Raw genomic sequence first — 24,083 nt, forward strand, 5'->3', positions numbered from 1 at the left:
CAGCCTTCTTCATTTATGTGCCAGAAAGCTTACGGTAGATAGGGCTTGGGGACAAAAGTCAAGTTAAATGGACCTTGAATAAAGAACCTAGAAGGGAGACAGGTAGCGGATGTATGGACCTGTTTGTTCTTTTTTTTTTTTTTAACTCATACAGATCTTAGGAAAGGCATTCTAGAAATTCAAACCACTACAAAATCTACTTCTTTTATTAATGTAACATTTTACATAACAGAATACTACAAAAAAATTAATTTGATCCTAGTTTTGAAAAAAGAAAAATCAAGGTCATTAGAAAGTGTTAATATTTTATTCATATATTACAAAAGCAAAGCTTCATCACAATCTGAACTACATACTAGATATAGGTATTTAAGCATTAAACCGCTTTCTGGAATCCCTAAACAATATAGTGTATTTTACAACCATAATGCAAGTTTTCTGTTTTGCATACAAAATATGTTCTTTTACATCAAAGTACATATTAACAAAAACAAGTTCTAGAAAGCATATACCCTCTAAGACTAATGAGAAAGTCTTTAGCAGGGAATCTTTCAGTAAGACATTCATTTAATATTTCCGCAGAACTTAAGTTTTATTTCTGAGTTTCTTAGTATTCCCTTTGTCAAACAATTTAGCAGAAGAATGGCAAACACTAATTTCTCAAATGAAAGCACTGGCAACACCGAATGTAACTTCTTCCAAGTAAAAGTCTAACCTTTACTTGAATTTCAAGTTGTAGCTACATACTACATTAGTAAAATCTGAAATAAAATTATTCCCTGTTAATCTTTTCACAGTTTCTTAAAAAAATATTAGTGGAGATAAATTATCTACCAACTTTAAAAATCTAAATTTATGTTCACTGAACAAAAATAAATTTAGTTTCAGAACATTGCCTGTTAATGGCAAAGTACTATAAATAGTGCATGTTAAACTTTTCCTAACAACTTATTTCTATAAAATATTTGATTAAAAATAAAATGAGAAACATTCAATACACAAGGGAAGATATGAACATCTTTCCACATACAGAATTTAACTCACAGGAAATTTAAATAAAATCCTAAATCTTTTAAAAAATACAATACCAAAAAACTTTATAAGGTAGATTTGCCTTGAAAATTTTAAGTGCATTTAGAATAATTGTAGCTTTTAAGCAATCAACACCTTTGGAATACCAACTGTGCTCTTTTAAGTCATAGGAAAATTAGGATTTTACATTCTAGTTTGTAATTATGAAAAAAATCTTTTCCATGTTTAAATCAAAATATACCTTCAAATTACCCATCTTTAGTTGTTAGAAAAAATGTATTTGGCCCAGAATATGGAATTTATAAGCTGGTTTTATAATAAGAGAACTCACTCTCTTTAATGAAATTTTTCATTTTCTATTTTGGGGTATTGCTTTTATCTGAAAAATACAAGGAAAAAATAACTGCAGCAGCTTCCAAACAACAACCTGTTTCTTTCTGGCAATTGATAAATACTACAGCAAAGTTATACATTTGGAAATTGCTGCAGCAAAACTGAACTGAGCAGTGAGTGATTTAAGCAACAGAGTGAAACAGAACTGTAGAATTTTAGATTCACAAGATTTAACAAAAAAGAAAGTTCCAGTCTGAAGAAACTGTCCTTGATGCTGTTTTTTAAATAATGCAGTTGAGATTAGCTTAGATAAGATACTAAAGAACTCAGTAGTTTTCCAGCATGTGGGAGGGGGCAGAGGATCCATTAACTTGGCACTTGGGGGTTTTGTGGACATTTCCCTTTTATTTACTAGTCCTTTTGGGCTAATAGATGCTTAACAGGACATTCTCCTTCTGAAGCTAGGTAACAGCGTATTGAAGATGTGAACCAAATTAAAAATTTTTGCCAAGTACACAGAAACCAACAGTTAGTAACAATATATTTTATTATTTAACCAAGCTGTCTTCAGAGTAAACTAGTTATTACATAAAAACAACAGCCTCCTATTCAAAATGAATTACTCTAGATTTAGCAAGTCATACTTTTATAAACAAATATGTTTAAATGCATTTTATATCCATTGTCACATCTTTTATCCTTTCTAACTAAGGCGATAATTCAGTTTCCATATAGTTTTATCACTATACATGAATACTAGTGAAATTACAAAGAAGAATGTTTGAATTCACAGGAAACATTTTAAATGGCCAATTCTGAAAGGAGACCAGAATCCACTTTAGATACATGTTCTCATTTTTTGTAAATATTTCTTCACCATTACTTTTACCATGTATTTCTATACCTACCTTTTCTTGGAAATTATGAGCAGTAATAAATAGAAGGCAGAAAAAGGAAATCCTCAGAGAAAAATTTTTTGAAGATCTGCATTTTAATAATAAGATGAATTATTTCCACTATACCTCTTTGGTCTTCAAAGGAATAGGAAGAATAAAATATTCTCACTATTGTTATCAAAGTCATCTGACACTAATAACTTAATAATGAAAGAGTTAGAATGTTTAAGCTGAAAGGAAAAAAGGCATCTAACACTCTAGTGTATTTACCTGTGGTTTTTGAAAGTAATCCGGAAATATAATAAAGAATCAATGGAAAGTGGACATGTGTTTAAACTAGAAATTAAATAAATGGGTATTTCAAATATTAAACACACTTTTCAATTTAAAGTCTTGAGTTTTATTTTAGAACTTTACCTCATATTTTTGTAAGAATTAACTATTTTACATTTCCCCTTGTGGAAAAAAAATTACACTGAAATAGCTTTACTATTGTCAGTTGAAATGAAATTACTAATTCAATGTTAGATATGTAAACTAAACAGTATTTCAATTAAGACCAATTTTTAAGGCAGTTCTCTACTAAACACTGAAATAAGTTGTAACAGACTTTGTAAGAGAAAATAATTCATTCTACCATTTTGAAATATGGCAGAAATTACATCTAGCTCAATGTATATACTGAAATATCAAAAGCATAGATAAGCCTTAAAGTTTTACAGATCATAAACGTGAGAAATTTAAATGAACACCTGGAAGATTATGATTGCACTCTAATTCTCAAATGTCTAAATGAAAGGAAAGAGATACAAGTGTCTAAAATTTTAATACATAAATGACTGACCAGATTTTTATGAAAAAAATAGGAAAATTGTTTCCACTGTCAAAATTTATGTTCTATAAATATAATCTACTACATCAAGGGATGCAGGGTTTTGGTTTTCAGGTGTACAAACCTTAAAATAGGGATGGAAAAAAATCAAACCACAAAATACAAAAAGGCAAAATTAGATAAAACATAATGTGATTATTTTCAATCAATGTTGGTTATGTTGCCCTCTTGCGAAATGACAGGCAAAATCATACTTGTTTTTACATTTGCATCCACATATATTACACTGAAAAGGGTTTTCATACCCATGACACCCCATGTGAATAGTGTAAAGGATATTGTCTGCAAAGTACATATCACAGTGTTGGCAGTGGTGCAGAAGCTGAGGGTCCTGGACCGGCAGGGCGGGGGCTGGAGTGCTTGGCTGGCTATTTCCTATACTAGGAGTGCTCGTGTGGGCACTTGGCTCGCTGCTCGGACCTGCCACTGGGCTATAGTTCCTTTGACTATGTGATGGCCGAGGTTCGGGGCTTGTGGGAGAGGAGCTCTGGGGAATACTTACTGACACAGCTGAGACTGCTGCTTGGGCAGACGGCTGCTGAATCATGAAAGGCTTTTCATCGGGGCAGGGGACTACATCAGGGGATGCAGGGTTTTGGTTTTCAGGAGGCAAACTGGACAACTGTCCTGCTAGAGTCGAGAGCTGATTCAAAGGGTTGTCAACCATGAGTTCTTGGGGGTCCCTTGGAAGGCCACCCGTTGGTGTGGTTTTTGCCATACTTTCATAGGAGTCAGTCTGGATATTTGGGATCTCATGGGTAAAATCATTAAGGTAGTCTGGTTTCTGAACCACCATGGAAGGTGGACTTAAATTGATTAGTGCTCTTCTGCTATAGCCCAGATTGCTTGTTTTCTTCTGTAAAACCCCCCACATTTTCTTGCTGCTTAAGGAAGACCTAGTGCCTTTAATTGGTACCATTTTATGCTTGCGCCTTCGATGATGGGACAGGTTACTTCGATCACTGCAGCGGAAGGAACATAATTCACATTTGTATGGTTTTTCTCCAGTATGAGAACGCATATGAGCTTCCAGATGACGTTCATAAGCAGATGCAAATGGACATAGGTGACATCTATGTGGTTTCTCACCTGTTTCAAAAGAAAAATGGGGAGAAACTACAAGAGCAGCTCATGTATGGAAAGTTTCATGTTTGTCCAGTCTTTGGATTTAAGAAACTGAGCAAGAAGAAAATGCTTTTTAGAAATTCACATTCGTAAAGAAAAAAGAAAAAAAAATTCACATTTAAATAAAAGATAAAAATTCATTAAAAAAAACACAAACTGTGGGCGGCACCTGTGGCTCAGTCAATAGGGCGCCGGCCCCATATACTGAGGGTGGTGGGTTCGAACCTGGCCCCGGCCTAACTGCAACAAAAAATAGCCAGGTGTTGTTTCGGGCGCCTGTAGTCCCAGCTATTCAGGAGGCTGAGGCAAGAGAATCGCCTAAGCCCAAGAGCTGGAGGTTGCTGTAAGCTGATACCACGGCACTCTACTGAGGGTGACCAAGTGACACTCAGTCTCTAAAAAAAAGAAAAAAAAAACACAAACTGGAGTAAAGCTTAACTCATCAGCAACAATTTGAGATATGCATTTATATTCTAAGCAATATAGTATAAAAAATTGTTAAGTATTCAGCTGGCATTGGGGAATGAAGAAATAGTACAACTGATAATATTCTAGTTCCTACATGATTTTATGAAAAAAATCTCATAAAGTGTTATGTTCATGTACGTATGTATACACAGACATTCATATATGCACATACATACACACACATATACATACTCTTTTCTCAAGGTGAAAAAATATATACAAAAAAGCTTTGTAAAAAGTCCTTCTATGAGACAGAAAGCTCAAATTCAAAATGAGCTTCCTAGTCCAAGTATAAATTATACAAAGCATTCCTTCAAAATTAACAAAGCTTCTCCATCTTCCTACTCTCCAGATGCCAGAAGGAATAATTTTAGTTAATGATGTCAACTGACAACTACCCAAATACGTAAAATATTTGAAATATGAGACGTGGAGTCATTCATCTAACAAGTATGTGCCAAGGCTCTCGGGGTACAAAGATGGTCTCATCATAATCCCTGTCCTCAAACGGCTTTTGGGTCACCACAGCGATATAATGAAGGAGCACAGGAAGCCATGGAAGACACAAGAAGGACCCAGACCTGGTCTGGGGCAGAGGCAGGGTGTAATTAGTAAGGCATCTCAGAAGAAGGGTAACTAAGGGGACACCTAGGGTTAGCCATAGCGTCTGCCCCATTTTTGCAACTAGAATGTACTAGTCAGGATGAAGACATTTTAGCATCTATACTGCTTTCAGCATTGACCTCCCCAACCAAAGGAACAGACAGATGGACAGATTATTTGACTAAGAAGGAGATGCTCCACAAGGGGTTTCAATTCTCACCTGTTTGCATGTCGTTATGATGTTGCTTTGTAAAAATGGAATAATTTCTCCATTTATTCAAACCTTACATCAACCTTCACTGTTGAACTATAAGAACTATTTATATGACAGATCCATTTGGCCCACTTGGTCCCTAACTCTTGCCCCCAAAGAAATGCTTTCTCCAGCTGTCTTCCATTACCTGTGTGGATTCTAATATGTTCAATAAGCCGGGCTGTTCCTTTGCTGGCATAGTTGCAGTACCGACACTTGAGCTTCCCATCAAATGTCCTTTCAAACCCGTCTACTAACATTCCTGAGTTTTCATCCAGGGAAACTTCAACAGATGGGTGATCCAGTCCATTTTGATCACCATCTGTTCCAGCTATAAACAAAGTACAGCAAAAGAAATTATGTATCTCAGAATCAACTCAATTTAGCACTTAGTCTTAAGTGGTTAAAAACTTTCATAAATTGACAGCTCACTTCCCACAAAAGTTAAATTCAATTTATAACAGACTTTCTGAACTGAGGCTAATGTTATACACAGGCAGTAGTATGTTCTGTATTATATTCTTAGAAAGTTTCATAGAGGGACCTCCAGTTATTTACACATACATTGTATCAGTCTTCAGTATGCTTTTGAAGAGAACAGGTGAAGAGACAAAGGAGTCAAACAATTCACTGCAGAGTGACGGCACAGTTACACACAGGTGTCTATCACTCTAGCTGTTTCTACAGATAAAACTCGTGGGCATAGGGCAGCGCCTGTGGCTCAAGGAGTAGGGCACTGGTCCCATATGCCGGAGGTGGCGGGTTAAACCCAGCCCCGACCAAAAACCACAAAAAAAAAAACCAAAAACTCGTGGGCATAATCATCACCAAAACCCTAACTCTGTTTACTTTAATCTAAAGCAGTAAGTTTTCCACCATCCCAGTTTAGACATATGTTCTAGAGTCTGGATTGCACTTAGGATCGTAGAATTCTAATTAGGCCACATAAAAGTATCATCAGTGATATTTCTGAATGTTAGGACTATAAGAATTTCAGAACTAAAAGATGCTTGTTTGGCTGTTTTTAATCTAATCTAATCTACTACTTTGTACAAAAAACCTGAAGAGACAGGTGTTACTCATAATCAGGAAAAGCAGCAAATGGCAGGGACTACAACCCTAGTCTCTAAATCTAGTGTGGCAATCTGTGCACTAGCATTAGGAGAGAAATTTTTATTCCTACAACTACACAGGCAAAGTTCTTATACTCTACCCCAGGGAGTAGCAGTGCTGGCATGTGTAACTCAAGGCCTCTCCTCCTCTCTTTCCTCCCCCTCCTCCATCAGGAGAAGAGAAGTTATTTTGCTGGTGGGACAAGGCTGATACCTAATGGGGCCATAGCACTGGAAGGATGAGGCTCGGTTTCTCCATTCTCTATCACTGATTTCCTAAGCCAGTGCCTCTCAAATTTTATTTATTTTTTTGAGACAGAGTTTCACTTTGTCACCCGCGGTAGAGTGCCATAGTGTCACAGCTCACAGCAACCTCAAACTTTTGCACTTAAGCAATTCTCTTGCCTCAGCATCCTAAGTAGTTGGAACTACAGATGCCCGCCACAATGCGCAGCTATTTTTAGAGACGAGGTCTTGCTCTGGCTCAGGTTGATCTCGAACTCGTGAACTCAGGCAATCCACCTGCCTTGGCCTCCCAGAGTGAGAAGATTATAGGCACGAGCCACTATTCCCAGCCCTGACTCTGATTTTCGTATCTATATGAATTACTTGGGGATCTTATTAAAACACAGATTATGACTGAATAGGTCTCAGGTGGGGTATGGTATTTTGCATTTCGTTTTTTTTTAATTTTATTTATTTATTTTAATTAGGATTTTTTTTTTTTTTTTTTGCAGTTTTTGGCCGAGGCTGGGTTTGAACCCGCCACCTCTGGCATATGGGGCTGGCGCCCCACCCCTTCGAGCCACAGTATTTTGCATTTCAAACAAGCTCCCAAGGAATGCCTGGTCCCTGCTGCTAGTCCCTAGCTAGACTGGGTAAGGGGTCAGCAAACTTTTTCTGTTCAGGTTTTGTGGGTCATATCGTCTGTATCACAACAACCAGACTTCACTGTTTTAGCACAAAAGTACCTATAGAAAATACGTCGGCTGGGTGTGGTGGCTCACATATGTAATCCTAGTACCCTGGGAGGGTTAAGTGGAAGGATCACTTGAGGTCAAGAGTTCAAGACCAGCCTGAGCAAAAGGGAAACTCCGTCTCTACAAAAAACAGAAAAAATTGGTTGGGCATAGTGACAGGCACCTATAATCCCAGCTACTGCAGAAGATGAGACAGGACAATTGTCTGAACCTAGGAGTATGAGGCTGCAAGGTTGCAGTGAGCTATGATTATATCACTGCCCTCTAACAGGGGCAGCAAAGCAAGACCACATCTAAAAAAAAAGAAAAAGTAAACAAATAAGCATGTCGGCATGTCTGTACACTGAAGTCTGAATTTCACAGAACATTCATGTGTCATGACGTAATTCTCTTTTTGAAACCATTTTTAAGTGTAAAAATCGTTCTTAGCTTACAGGCCATACAACCCCAGCAGTAGTTTAGATGGGGCCTACAGGCTATAGTTTGCTGCCCCCTCAGCCAGGCTAGGAATAGATTTCAGTTTTTGTGTTACAAGCAAACTAGACAAAATATACCTCTAGCAGGCTCAAGTGGTCACTGCTTTCTCTAATTGTCTTCTTGTTTTGTTTTTATTTCTTTTTTTTTTTTTTTCCTTTGAGACAGAGTCTCTGTCTGTCACCCTGGGAAGAGTGCCATGGTATCATAGCTAACAGCAACCTCCAACTCCTGGGCTCAAGTGATCCTCTTGTCTCAGCCTCCCGAGTAGCTGGGACTATAAGCACTCACCACAAGATCTGGCTAGTTTTTAGAGATGGGGTCTTGCTCTTGCTTAGGCTGGTCTCAAACTCCTAACCTCCAGCAATCTACCTGTCATGGCCTGTCAGAGTGCTAGGATTACAGGTAGTGATCCAGCCCTAGTTTGTTTTCTTACATGGGCAAATATGGTTAGCTCTGTCTTCATTTTAACAGTGAAGCTGCAACCCATACTTTGGTCTCATGTCTAATCCAGATTTCCTGATGGCCAAACTGTTTCCATCAAGAAGCTAATGTTTGGGCAGCACCTGTGGCTCAGTGAGTAAGGTGCTGGCCCCATATGCCGAGGGTGGCGGGTTCAAACCCAGCCCTGGCCAAACTGCAACCAAAAAAATAGCCGGGCATTGTGGCGGGCGCCTGTAGTCCCAGCTGTTCGGGAGGCTGAGGCAAGAGAATCGCGTAAGCCCAAGAGTTAGAGGTTGCTGTGAGCCGTGTGACGCCACGGCACTCTACCCAAGGGCAGTACAGTGAGACTCTGTCTCTACAAAAAAAAAAAAAAAAGAAGCTAATGTTTTGATCCCCTTTAAGTTTCAAGTGCCTATTGTTAGCTAACAGAATCTGTAGGACAGGAAGGGTATTTAGAGTTTATAACCTTCAATAAGACCACAGTACTTGTCTGGACCACATTAAGCACTATCCCTGAGCAGAAGTCTGATTTAAAGAAGGAAAATAATGCCCCGTTATCTTTCTAGGAAAAAAACAATCATTCCAGTCAGCAGTGTTTTCATAATATGAGTAACCACACATAAGCATTAACATTTATAAAACTGGATTATTTAATTGTATTAAAATGAGTCTACCTCCCTGAAGAGCCTCTGCTTCTTTGTCCCCACTAACTGATCCAGAAATCATGTTCACATGATGCGTCTGCTGAGTCAGGTATTCCTGAAAATCTTTCACGAAGTCCAAAGGCTCTGGTTTCTTTTCACCCATCTTTGCTTTTTTAAAGTTTACAGTTCGTTATACCTAGAGGAAAAAAAACTGAAACAATTTTACACTATTTGGGGAGATCCAGAACATAGTAAATATTACAATAGAGACAAAAACATTTTGTGTAAGACACTGTAAAAGAACAGAAAACACAGGGTATTCCTGTAAATACTATATAATCTTTTTGGTGAACTAGAGAAGACATACACAAAATGGGGGGAGGGGATCAGTATATTAATTTAAACTGAGATTCAAACTTAATCATAGAAGATAGAAAAAAACTACAAAGACAGAAAAAAAGAAAAAAGTTCAGATAAAAGAAATGGGCACATCAGCACAGATTTTCAATGAGGGAGAGAGTAAAGAAAGAACCAGTGGTTCCATCAGGGCTACCTGAGAGAGTTTTCTAGACGACGGACATGTTGCATATCTACGCTGTCCAGACAGCTGTGACAGACCATAGGTAGCTATTGAGAACTTGAAATATGCCTAATACAAATAACCTGAATATTGTATTTTATTTAAGTAATTAAAGTTGAAACAGCCATGTGTGGTCAGCAGAGGGTCTTAATTAGATCATAGTGTTCACATGCGAGAGTCGTCTCAAAATATGTGGCCTAGAACAGTGGGTGGGAAAATTTAGTGAAGGGCCAGATAATATTTTAGGCCTTGTAGTCCATCCCATTTCTGCTGCAATTACTCAGCTCTGTCACTATAACTACAGGCAGCCATAGACAACATGTAAGCAAATGGGTGTGGCTGTGTTTCAGTAAACCTTTACAAAAACAAACTAAAGCTACTCTGGTAAATATGCATGATCCGTGCACGGCCCATGCACGGCCCTCTCACAGCGGCCTGCTCTGTAAAGGCTATCCCTTCCCTTGTTCCTAGGATCCCTTACCTCCCCACCACTGGCAGTGGGTCAAGAGCTTCTGAGGCTGCTCAGCCTGCAAGCAGCCAGGCAGGTGCATGGGGCTCCCGGTCCCCTCTACACATCCAGGCCTCCAGCCTTGCCCTGCACATTCAAGGCCCACCACACAAGCCCTGCCACCTCCTCCTTCCCTGATTGTGGCATTTGGTGGAGGCTGCTCTAGTCCACACCCACTGGATCCTGGATCCTCCCAGACTGGAACCACATGCGCCCACATGGCCGGGTGGGCCCAGAGGGGAGGGTGTGGTGGCCTTGGAGGCCCACTGGCCTCTATGGCACCCTAGCCATACTACTTACGTAATGCACTTGCTTACTTCTCCTTTAAAAATGTGGGCAAAAAAAGTATACATTATACACAGCAAAATACAGTATAAGGAAGCACAACAAAATATGAGAAAATTGAAACCCAACACAAAGAAACCATAAAAACAACAAATGAAAAATTCACTGAAGAAAACAGATTATTTTTAAAAATCAAACGGAACTTTCTGGAAATAAAAAATTTATTCAAGGAAATATGAAAAACAGTGATACAAGCTGTATCAAGCAGAAGATCTCAGAGCTTGAAGACAACACCTTTGAATTAAACATGCCAAAGACAAAGAACAGAGAAATAAGAACAAAGCCTCCAAAAAATACAGCATAAGGTAAGAATCACAGACATTCTTGCAGGTGAAAAAAATGTGTTGGAAAACCTACATGAAGAAAGAATGAAGGAGAAATTCCCTGGTCTTGCAAGAAATTTAGATATCCAGGTACATGTACAAGAAGCTCAGAGGACTCTTGGGAGATTCAACACAAGGAGACAATCACCGTAACAGTCATCAAACTGGCCAGAGTTAACACAGAGGAGGAACTCCTATGAGCTTTAAGACAAAAATATTAGCTAACCTACAAAGGAAAACCTATCAGACTAACTGCAGAGTTCTCAACTGAGACTTTATAAGCCAGAAGAGATGGTTTGAGAAGACAAAGAATCTTCTCAAAGTATGGTCAGCCTAGAATCTTGTATCCTGGAAAACTGAGTTTCTTATGTGAGGGAGAAATAAAGACTTTCTCAGACAAGCAAACACTAATAGAATTTGTCAAGATCTGACCTGCCCTGCAGGAAGTACTCAGATCTGCATTATACACACATGAGTATAGTGTAAAATCACCCAAAAGCGAAAGCTCAGAGCAAAGATACATGTACCATGTTTCAAGAAGTAAAACAAAGCAGTAAGGTCCTACCCCACAGAATAAACAGAAATCCATCCACTTATCAATTCTTTCAGTAAATGTGAATGGCTTCAAGTCCCCATTCAAGAGACACAGTCTAGCTGAGTGGATAAAAAAATACAAATTAAGTATCTAAAGATTCCAAGGAACATATCTAACCCACAAGGACTCATTCAGACTCAATGTGAAGGGAATACTGTGAAAACCAAATGCAAACCAAAAGAAAGTTGGTGTGTTGGCTCGGTGCTCAGCAGCTATGGCTCCAGCCACATACCCCGGAGCTGGTGGGTTCAAAACCAGCCCGGGCCTGCCAAACAACAATGACAACTACAACCAAAAAATAGCTGAGCATTGTGGCAGGTACCTGTAGTCCATGCTACTTGGGAGGCTGAGGCAAGAGAATTGCTTAAGCCTAAGAGTTTGAGGTTGCTGTGAGCTGTGATGCCAGTGACACAGTGAGACACTGTCTCAAAAAAAAAAAAAAAAGGCAAAGATCACAAACTAACAATTTAATGAACCATCTCCAAGAATTAGAAAAGAGCAATCCAATCCCAGACCTAGCAAAAGAAAATAAATAGCTAAGGTTAGAGCATAACTAAATAAAACGGATAACAACAAAATCACACAAGGGCGGGGCCTGTGGCTCAAAGGGATAGGATGCCGTTCCCATATGCCGGAAGTGGCGGTTTCAAACCCAGGCCCAGCCAAAAACTGCAAAAAAAAAAAAAAAAAATCACACAAAAGATTAATGAAACAAAAAGATGGTTCTTTGAAAAGGATAAACAAAATTAATAGATCTTTCACTAGATTACTCAGAAAAAGAAAAGGGCCCTAATAAACTTAATTGGAAATGGATAAGGAGATATTGTAACTGATACCACAGAAATCCAAAATACAAGCTCTATAAAAATCTCTATGCACATAAACTTGAAAACATTAAGGAAATGGATAAATTCTTGGAAACACATACCTCCTAAGGCAGGCGTCCTCAAACTTTTTAAACAGGGGGCCAATTCACTGTCCCTCAAACCGTTGGAGGGCTGAACTATAGTTTAAAAAAATATATATGAACAAATTCCTATACACACTGCACATATCTTATTTTGAAGCAAAAAGAAAACGGGAACAAATACAATTCACACTGCTTCATGTAGCCCGCAGGCCACAGTTTGATGACACCTGTCTAAGCTCTATCAGGAGCTCCTGAGCAGTCCAACAGCAAGTAACAACGGTGAAACAGCAATAAAAAATCTTCTAACAAAAAGAAGTCCCAGACCAGATGATTTCAAAAATTTCAAAAATTTTCAAATTTTACCAAATCTACAAAGAAGAGTTGATACCCATACTGCATTAATTATTTCATAACCGCAAAGGAATCCTCCCCATCTCATTCTGCAAAGCTTTAGTATCACGCTGATAGTAAAGCCAGGGGAGGACACAACAAAAGAAGGAAACTACAGACCAATATCTCTTAGGAATACAGATGTAAAAATTATTTTTTGGAGAAATTTTTTACATATACATGTGTTTATTAGGTTTCTGCTTTTGCCTTCACAGAATTAAAAAGGCTTAAAATTTAATAACAATAACAATGTTTAAGATAAGGACTAGAAACAAAAACCTCGTAAAGAATGAATGACAATAAATACATTCAGAAAAGAAATCAGACGATTGCTGCATCGAAATATTAAGCAATAATAATAATAATGCAAAGAAGTAACATTCACATTGTCAGATAAGAGTATGTCTATTAGATGTAAAAATTTCCAATAAAATTCCAGCAAACCAAATTCAGCAGCACGTCAAAAAAATAATCGGCCATAAGCAGTTGGGCTCCATCCCAGGGATGGCTGAACATAAGCAAATGTATAAATGTGATTTACCATGTAAGTGGAAGCAAAAACAAAGACCATGTGATCATCTCAATAGACACAGAAAAAGCATTCAATAAAATGCATCATCCTTTTATGACAAGAACTCTTAATAAAATAGACACAGATGGAATATACCTCAAAATTATTCAAGCCATATACGAAAACCTATAGCCAACATCATAGTGAAGAGGGAAAAATTGAAAGCTTTCCCACTTAGAACTAGAAGAAGACCAGGTTTCCTACAGTTCAATGCAGAGCTGGAAGTCCTAGCCAGAGCAATCAGACAAGAGAAGGAAATCAAGGGTATCAAAATGGGGAAGAGATCACACTACTGCTCTTTGCTGATGATATGATCTTCTACCTAGAAAACTCCAAAGATTCTGCCAAGATTCTCCTGGAATTGATAAATAAATTCACAAATGTCAGGTTACAAAATCAAGGTACACAAATCAGTAGCATTTCTATATACCAACAACAGTCAAGCTGAGAATCAAAGACTCAGTACCTTCTACAATAGCAACAACGAAAATAAAATACCTAAGAATATATTTAAAAAGGAGGTGAAAAACTTCTACAAGGAGAACTAGGAATCACTGAGAAAGGAAATCACAGAGGATGTAAACAAATGAAAAAACATGGGTGGTGCCTTTGGCTCAAAGGACTAGGGCACTGGCCCCATATACTGAAGGTGGTAGGTTCAAACCTGGCCCCAGCCAAAAACTGCAAAGAAAAAAAAAAAATCATAAGGATCAGCAGAATCAACATTATTAACTCTTTCTGACCCCTATGTCGGACCTCACGCAACATAATTATTTTTCTGTTCCACTCTAATGTCTGAAGACATCCAATTGTGTTTTTTGTTGCATTTTTTATCCCACTCTGCTGTCAGAACCTGTCTGATGTGTTTCCTTGTGTAATACAGACTCTAGCCAACAGACAGCACAGATTGTATTCTGTTTCTCGCACAGGTTGTATTCTGTTTCTCGGCAGGCCAAGTGTTTTGATGTGAACAGGTGATTGTGTGTTATATTCATGTGGTTGTGTTTGTAGGAAAATGGCCTGCCCAAAATAAATTAAAATCTGGGAAGCGTGTTGGTGGCAGAAAAATGAGATTGGAAAGTGATAAAATGTTTATACTACCCAGAGTGATTTACAGATTCAATGCCAGCATCAATTTTTACAGATCTAGAAAAAATAATTCCGTACTTCGAATAGAAACAGAAAAGAGCCCAAAAAAGCAAATCAACCTCAAACAAAAAGGACTAACAGAGAGACATCACTTTCCAGGACTTAAAGCTGTACGTAGTACTGCAAGGCTATAGTAACCAAAACAGCATGGTGCTGGCACAAAAATGGAGACATAAATCCATGGATCAGAACAGAGAACCCAATATAAAACCATCCTCATATTGCCATCTGATCTTGGCAAAGCAGATAACAACATACACTGTGGAAGAGAATCCCTGTTCAATACTTGGTGTTGAGAAAACTGGATAGACAAATGTAGAAAATTGAAACAGGATCCTTAACCTCTCACCACTCACAAAAATTAATTCAAAACAGACAACAGACTACAACCTAAGGCATAAAGCCATAAGAATTCTAGAAGAAAATATTGGAAAAACTCTTCTATATATTGGCCTAGGCAAAGAATTTATGAAGAAGACCACAGCAATGACAAAAATTGGTTAAATTGGTAGCAGAGGATTCTGGGAAGAAGGCCAACTGGTAGCAACCCTCGGCAGAGGCTCCTGACCAGAGGAAGAAAAACTGGACAGACTCGGACTCTATGAAGCCGAAGGTGGGGAACTCAGCCAAGAAAGAAGTTCAGCAAGCTGTAACACCAAGGAAGAGCATTCAAGAAAACAAATTACAGGTACAACGCCTATCTAGAGCAGCAGTTCTCAACCTGTGGATCACGACCCACAGGAACTATATATTAAAGGATCGTGGCATTAGGAAGGTGGAGAACCACTGAACTAGAGGATGCGAGACCTTTCCCCAACAAAGAGACCCATGGCAGGCTCTCAAACCTTTCAAGAGGAACTAGTACTCATATTATATAATCTTTTCCAAAGCACAGAAAAAGAAGGAATACTTCCAATACATTCTGTGAAGCAAATATCACCCTGATCCCCAAACCAGGAAAGGATCCAACAAAGAAAGAAAATTATAGACCAATATCATTAATGAATATCGATGCAAAAATATTCAATAAGATCCTAGCAAACAGAATTCAACAACACATCAGAAAAATTATACATCATGATCAAGTTGGTTTTATTCCAGGGTTACAGGGTTGGTTCAACATACACAAATCTAATACATCACATCAATAAAATAAAAAACAAAGACCATATGATTCTCTCAATTGATGCAGAAAAAGCTTTTGATGGTATCCAGCATCCTTTCATGATCAGAACACTTAAGAAAACAGACATAGAAGGGACATTTCTTGAACTGATAGAGGCCATCTACAGCAAAGCCACAGCTAATATCATATTGAATGGTGTAAAATTGAAAACATTTCCACTCAGATGAGGAACTAGGCAAGGATGCTCACTGTCTCCCTTGCTACTCAACATAGTAATGGAATTCTTGGCCATCACAATCAGAGAAGGTGATCAAGGGTATCCAAATAGGGTCAGAGGAGATCAAACTCTCATTCTCCACTGATGATATGATCCTATGCCTGGAAAATCCCAGGGACTCAACTTCAAAACTCTTAGAAGTGATCAAGGAATACAGCAGCATCTCAGGATACAAAATCAATGCTTTTGTATTGGATACAAACCAGTAGCTTTTATATATGCCAGCAATAGTCAAGCTGAAAATATAGTCAAGGACTCTATTCCTTTTACAGCAGTAGTGCCAAAGATGAAAAATCTGGGAATTTATCTAACAAAGGATGTGAAAGATCTCTATAAAGAGAACTATGAAACTCTGAGAAAAGAAATAGCTGAAGATGTTAACAAATGGAAAAACATACCATGCTCATGGCTGGGAAGAATCAACATTGTTAAAATGTCCATACTAACCAAAGCAATCTACAGAATTAATGCAATCCCTATTAAAGCACCATTGTCATACTTTAAGGAGCTTGAAAAAATAGTACTTCATTTTATATGGAATCAGAAAAAACCTCGAATAACAAAAACATTACTCAGAAATAAAAACAAATCAGGAGGTATCACGTTACCAGACTTCAGGCTATACTATAAATCTATAGTGATCAAAACAGCGTGGTACTGGCACAAAAACAGAGAGGTGGATTTATGGAACAGAATAGAGAACAAAGAGATGAACCCAACTACTCGTTGTCATCTGATCTTTGACAAGCCTATTAAAACTACTCAGTGGGGGAAAGACTCCTTATTTAACAAATGGTGCTGGGTGAACCAGTTGGCGACCTGTAGAAGACTGAAACTGGACCCTCACCTTTCACCATTAACAAAAACTGATTCTCATTGGATAAAAGATTTAAACTTAAGACATGAAACTATAAAAATACTAGAAGAGAGTGCAGGGAAAACACTTGAAGAAATTGGCCTGGGAGAATATTTTATGAGGAGGACTCCCTTCAAATTGAAGCAACACCAAAAATGTTAGTGGGATCTAATCAAACTAAAAACCTTTTGCACAGCCAAGAGCACAGTAAGCAAACAGACAACCTTCAGAATGAGAGAAGATTTTTGCAGGTTATGCTTCCGATAAAGAACTCATAACTAAAATCCACAGAGAACTCAAACTAATCAATAAGAAAAAAACAACCCCATTTCTTGTTTTTTGGGTTTTTTTTTTTTTTTTTTTGCAGTTTTGGCTGGGGTCGGGCTTGAACCTGCCACTCCCAATATATGGGGCTGGCGCCCTACTCCTTGAGCCAAAGGCACCACCCCAAATAACCCCATTTCTATGCGGGCAAGAAACTGAAACAGAAACTTCTCTGATGAAGACAGGAACATGGCCTACAAATACATGAAAAAGTACTTTATCATCCTTAATCATCAGAGAAATACAAATCAAAACCACTTTGAGATATCATCTAACTCCAGTAAGATTAACCCACATCACAAAATCCCAAAACTACAGATGTTGCCGTGGATGCAGAAAGAAGGGAATACTTCTACACTGCTGGTGGGAATGTAAGCTAATATGATCTCTTTAGAAAGAAGTTTGGAGAATACTCAAGGAACTAAAAGTAGATCTACTGTTCAATCCTACAATTCCTCTACTCGGTATATACCCAGATGATCAAAAATTATTTTACAACAAAGACATTTGCACCAGAATGTTTATTGCAGTCCTATTCATAATTGCCAAGACATGGAAACAGCCCAAGTGCCCGCAGACCCATGAATGGATTAACAAATTATGGTGTATGTACACAATGGAATACTATGCAGCCATAAAAAAGATGGGAGACTTTGCATCTTTTATGTTTACCTGGATGGAACTGGAACATACTCTTCTTAGTAAAGTATCTCAAGAATGAGAAAAAAAAGTATCTAATGTACTCAATACTACTGTGAAATCAATATATAATCACCTACACATTCATATGAATGATGAAACATAAATATAGTTCAGAAAGTAGACAAGAATGGGAGGGGGAAAGGAGGGGATCTGGGAGGATCTCGCCTAAGGTGCATGATGCAATGGTACATTTCAAAACTCCTGTGATGGATGTGTTACTTAGTTCAGTGTAAGCATTTCACACTGTATATCAAATCAGTACGCTGAACCCCATAAATGCATCAATGTACACAGTTATGATTTAATTTTAAAAATCGATTAAATTTAAAAGTTTGTGCACAACCAAGAAAACAATCAATAGAACGAAAAAACAACCTACAGAAAGGGAGAAAATATCTGCATGTTATATATCCAATAATGGGCCAATAACAAGAATCTACAAAGAACTCAAGCAAATCAGCAAGGAAAAAAATCACACAGTCCCATAAAAACCTAAGCAAAAGATATAAACGGAAGCTTTTCTTTCTTTCCCCCCATTTCTATCAGTTAATCAAATTGGTTGGAGAATATACTGAGTATCTTTTTGTCTCTTATTTACAGTAGAACAAACGTGGTAATTCATATATCCCAATTTGTAATTTCCCAAATCAGTTTGTAATTTCACAAATTTATCTCCTTATTTTGCTTTTAGGCCACCTCTTTAAATCATTTACTTTAGGCTGGCTCAACTTTCTAGTCTTATAGGTTATCGTTGTTGTTGTTTTCCCCAAAAGACAGTCTTGCTCTGCCACCAGGCTGGAGTGCAATGGCATGGTCATAGTTCATGTCAATCTTGAACTCCTGGGCAGGAGCAATCTGATTGCTTTAGCCAGATGAGTCAATAGGACCAATTGGACCAATAGGACCAATTTAGCTGCCTGTGGTGGCATATAACCACAGGCAGCTAAATTTTTTTATGGAGATGGGGGTCTCACCATGTTGCTCAGGCTGGTCTTAAACTCTTGGCCTCAAGCAATCTTCCCACCACAGCCTCCCAAAAGTGCTAGGATTACAGTCCCACCATGCCCCACCCCTATTGCTGGCTTTTGAACAAGTTTGTTTATTTTTCCCCCATCTTACTGTGTTTACTTGAACTGGTTCTCTGTTTCCTATTTGTTACATTACTATGTTTTGAGGCAATCATTGATTCCGTATGTTTTGTAGCAATCATTGATTCCACTGATTATTTGTCCTTTAAATTTTGTTCTTCAGTTGGAAAATGTTAAGCTAGCCAGCTCCAGTGAAAAAGATCATCAAGAATAAGAAAATATCTGGGAAATTATTTTTTAAATAATGAAATATGAAATATGAAAACTGGTTAACATTTCCAGTGGAAAATGTCTGAATATACTTTTATAGGTTTCAGTAAGCAAGATAAACGTTACCAAATCTTGATTAAAAAGCACAACACTGCTATCGTACATGTGACAATGCAGTAAAAACACACAAGACTGCCAGTAAGCAAGCAGAAGAAAATGATATTTTTATACAGGCATCTCAAGATCTCAAGTTTAAGAACACAAATGAGCCTAATTACAGAGGATGGCTGGCATATTTTGACAGTCCTGGCTATTATCACATTGTCACATTATAAATTTCACTGTGTTCCCTGCCATAAATTGTATGCTGTTTTTCAATCATCATGCATGATGGACTTAAAAAAAAAAAGGACACCAATGAAATAAGGGAACATAACATTTTAAATGTGAAGGAAAATGATTCTTAAATTAGAATTTTAAATATATTAATATGGTATAGAACCTTAAAGATATATTGTGATTTAAAAGAGTAATTTCCGTCCCTAAGCATTTTTGTGCCCACTTGACCTGTCACCTATGTCACATATCTCCATATGCAAGTAGCATGACAGGCCCTTACAGACTTTTAGCTGGTGAAACAGACCCCATGAAAGGTGCCTACAGCTAAGTGGAGTCTTTGACTCAAAACCCAGTTTTCTCCACCTCGAATAAATATTTCTGAGCATAATACATGGAAAAATAATAATTCTGAAAATATAAAAGACTTCCTGTCATAGAAAAAAAATAGAGGATTCCATATCCAAGCCATTTTCCTGTATTTAAAATAATAATCATCAGTTTCAGGGCTGATAGTTTAATCTAAGAACTCTACAAATTAATTGCTATCTGGAGATATCTCTAAAGCACTAATTAAAAACTTTTGCAAATATAACAAATATATACTTTAGGAAATCAGCAAACTATACTTTTCTTCAATGGTATCTTCTCTACTGGCCACAAACTCAACATCTTGGGGCTTATTAGCCCAAAATTACTTTACAAAAAATTTCGATGTATAAAATCTTGTCATCTAAAGAAGAAATTTATTTAATCGTTCTCTAATACTATTATAGATTATTCCAACCCAGGACTCTTTCTCCTAGCTGATATTGCCATGCTTTGAATGTTTGTGTCCCCCTAAATTCGTATGTTGAAATTCTGACCCCAAATGAGATGGTATTTGGAAATGGGGCCTTTGGAGATAATTAGGCCATGAGGGTGGAACCCTCTGAATGGGCTTAATGCCCTTATAAGAAGAGAACTGCCTACCATGTGACAATACAACCAGAAAGTAGGCCCTCACCAGATACCTGATTTGCTGGCAACTTGACCTTAAGACTTCCAAGCCTCCAGAAATGTTTAAACCACAACCTATAATAACTTGTTATAGCAGCCTGAACTAAAACAGATCTCTAAGCACAATAACCAAAGAGAAGAACATTCTCAAACCTTACGATTATCATTATGATACAGCAAAATTCCTGAGTACCTCCTGTGACTACCTGATTAAGGTAAGCTGAGTTTGGTATGGAATTCCATGGGGTCTTGGTGTATGTCTATACAGAAACTGGCTAGAGTAGACCTAAAATATTTTTATGCCAATAGCTACCCCCAAAATTATCCACTCTAAACTCGAAAATAATGCTTTTACAAAATAACCAAGACTTGCCAAGGCAGTAGAAGAAAAAGAGGTGTCCAAAAATAAAGACTTGATATCCCAAAAGAACATGAAAACCTCTTTACTTCCATGCAGGTACTTTAAGCTATTCTCCAGCCTTGTTTTGTTTCTGATAAAGGATTTATTTTATATGAAATCTTCTGATCTTTCTTCTTTTGTCTCATATTATAAATAAGAAGTTGCCAATCAATACAAGAACACACACACTCTATATATATGTATAAATAGGCATGCACACCAAGAACCTCTTAACCAAGAGCTAATAATTTAAAACAGAGACATTAAGATGAATATTAGAAGCCAACTTCTAATATTCATAACTAGGAAACAGAAGTAATGCAAGAAAGAACCAGAGGAGAGGCTCTTTAACCTATCTTCTCCAAAGTCTCTTTTTTCTAAAATATGGGAGAATTTTGAGAACGCAATTAGGGTACAATAGGATATATTTCATTTATCTAGTATTATCTGAGAAGATTTTAATTAGGGAAGAATACAGCACTTAGCAACTAACTTACTGCCTAACTCTACATTAGAGTTCAAATGATGTGCTTACTTCTGTCGCCTAATAATTATGGTCACTGAAAGACACTCTGCTGTAGAACATACATTAATAGAGAAGGCTCACAAATGAGGCTTGGATTGTATACAGTAACATGGGTGTTCAAAAAGAATACAATTCCTGATTTCAGAACTGTCAAAAAACTCTTTGAAGGCAAAAAGGGACATTAGAAGGCTTTAACAAATCAGAAAACATAATATAAAATCACAACATAAAAAAAACCATGTTGGAAGAAATACAAAAGAGAAGTTTTACAATCTAACCTTTTCACCTCAAATCAGTTCCTCCTTTTTCCTGCCACTCCACCATTGATGAAATGTAGAGTAATTGAAATTTACTCTGGAGACACACCAAGGGACTCCAAAAGGCCATGGAGGCAATTTCAACTAAAATTGAAAAGCCATACAGAGGTCTGCAAAAAAAAGCACAACACAAATAAAAACCTTTAAGACAAACACTTAATTAGCATCTACGGGTGTAATAAACTAGTAACTTGTGCCAGTCTTTTTTTTGAGACAGTGTCTCACTATGTCGCCCTCAGAGTGCCCTGGCATTACAGCTCAAAGCAACTCAAACTCTTGGGCTTAGGCGATTCTCTTGCCTCAGCCTTCCAGGTTGCTGAGACTACAGGCGCCCACATGAACGCCCAGCTATTTTTTTTTTTTTTTTGTAGTTGTCATTGTTGTTTAGCAGGCCAGGGCCAGGTTCGAACCCACCAGCCCCGGTGTATGTGGCCAGCACCCGAACCACTAAGCTATGGGTGCCAAGCCTTGTGCCAGTCTTATTAACCATGAGCTGAAAAGAAACACAAGCTGACATAATCAAAGAACAAAGCAATAGTTTTTCACTTCAGCAAAGGCACCAAAGGTGTGACTAACTTTTACTTCACCAGTGGACTTTTTTCTTTTTCTTGAGACAGAGTCTATGTCACCCTTCGTAGAGTGCTTTAGCATCACAGCTCACAACAACCTCAAACTCCTGGACTTAAGCTATTCTCTTGCCTCAGCCTCCCAAGTAGCTGGGACTACAGGCACCTGCCACAACACCCTGCTATTTTGCTGTTGTTGTTGTTGCAGTTGTTTAGCTGGCCCGGGCCAGGGTCAAACCTGCCACCTTCGGTGCGTGTGGCTGGTACCATAACCACTGTGCTACGGGCAAGGAGCCTGGACTTCTTAAGATTTCATTTTTTAGCAAAAATTTAACATCTTACTAAATTTAAGTTATTAATTTCATTAGGTCACAGTGCACTTCTAAAAGGGTTAAGCTTAGGACTGTGGAACAGCTAGAGTTGCATAAAAAACAATGCATCAGCCCCCTATGTATGGAAATGGAAAAGGTTTTCAAAAATCCCACCATACACACCCATTCAGCACATCTGAATCTCGTCTTTATTATCCCTTTATGGCAACAAAAACAACTGGTTTTCTGGGAACCATTCAGGATGGCTACAGGAAAAGAACACCAAACATCTCAATTCACTTTAATGAACTCCCACCAATGCACTGATCTCTGGTGGTCTTAAAGACACGACATAAATCAAAATACAACAGAATCTTAAAAATTGTTAGTGCAAACGTTTAAAAAGCTGTTTTAAAGCTTTTCTTCAAAAGTGAATTTCCTGAGATCTCACAATTAAAGATGCCATTATTTCTTTTCCCACTTGTACACCTCTTTCTGTTTCTGATCAGTACATTAACGGGACATTAAATAGGCCACTTGGTTAATGTTAGAAAACCCCTCTAGCTTGGATCCAGTTGTGGACGATGCTTGGCTTGTCTACTGGTACTCGACAGTTTACCTGGAGACCTAAATCCTGAACGAACTTTGCTACAGTGTCCTCCCTAAATCTTACATGTTCTCAAAATTAAAGTGCACGCGTAGTAGAAACAGATCCAGCAGGATCTATCAGATAAAAGAGGAAGGTTTTAAAAGTCCTTCTCCCAAGGAGCAGCCTGCGGTCGGCGTCGGGGTAGCATCTTCACCAAGATTCGGAGCAACACCCTCACCTGGATGTGGAACATCTGGAAGATCCGCCCCTAGGCTTATCCCCAGTCCCTGGGACCTCGTGAAGACGCAAATCTCGGGGCGACTCCCCACAACCACCTGTCAGAGCCAGGTGCATCAGTCTCCTCACCCTGGAGTCGCTGAGCTCCTGCCTGACGGTGCCGACAACGCAGGCGCGGCTCCCTCGTGGATCTCGCGACCACAGGCACCGCAGCCCTCCGCAGTCCGGCCGAGAAGGTCCTGGGGGGGTCACCCTGCCCACTGACCCACCGCGCCCGTCCCCCTGCAGGAACTGAGTCTCGGGCGGGGTCAGCCGGGCTCTCGCCTCCAGCCGTTCCCTATCCGCCCTCTCAGCCGCGTCGCCGCACTCGGACCCGACAGCCTCTTACTTACCTCCTGACAACCACACGGAGTAAACCCCACTGTCTTATTCAACGCCGTTGCCGTCGCCGCCGCCACGGTCTTCGTCACTGTCGCAGCCGCGGCCGCCGCCATGTTTGTTGTGTCTCTCGGTCCCTCCCCGCCCCCATGCCTTGCCAAGTCTCGCGTGAGCAGGACGGAGAGCGAAGGCAACGGAGGGGGCCGTGTGCCTC

The 24,083-nt window shown here is 38.6% G+C and overlaps 1 protein-coding gene across 4 annotated transcripts; it reads right to left on the reverse strand.

Moving 5' to 3' along the window:
• Positions 1-292: 292 nt before the first annotated feature.
• IKZF5 (IKAROS family zinc finger 5) lies at positions 293-24,027 on the reverse strand. Of its 4 annotated transcripts, none has more exons than XM_053584778.1 (5): positions 23,884-24,027; positions 21,750-21,898; positions 9,287-9,452; positions 5,751-5,933; positions 293-4,242 (listed from the first exon to the last, which is right to left on the reverse strand). In XM_053584778.1, the coding sequence occupies exons 3-5, from the start codon at positions 9,417-9,419 to the stop codon at positions 3,299-3,301; spliced, it is 1,260 nt and encodes a 419-aa protein (XP_053440753.1). In that variant the 5' UTR covers positions 9,420-9,452; positions 21,750-21,898; positions 23,884-24,027; the 3' UTR covers positions 293-3,298. The 4 variants fall into 4 exon arrangements, with proteins under 4 accessions (XP_053440753.1, XP_053440754.1, XP_053440755.1 ...); XM_053584779.1 differs by having other exon boundaries at positions 9,287-9,467; XM_053584780.1 differs by having other exon boundaries at positions 21,758-21,898; positions 23,884-24,013.
• Positions 24,028-24,083: the final 56 nt, after the last annotated feature.

The sequence above is a fragment of the Nycticebus coucang genome, chromosome 3, assembly GCF_027406575.1.
Source record: "Nycticebus coucang isolate mNycCou1 chromosome 3, mNycCou1.pri, whole genome shotgun sequence".
NCBI classification, from domain to species: Eukaryota; Metazoa; Chordata; class Mammalia; order Primates; family Lorisidae; genus Nycticebus; species Nycticebus coucang.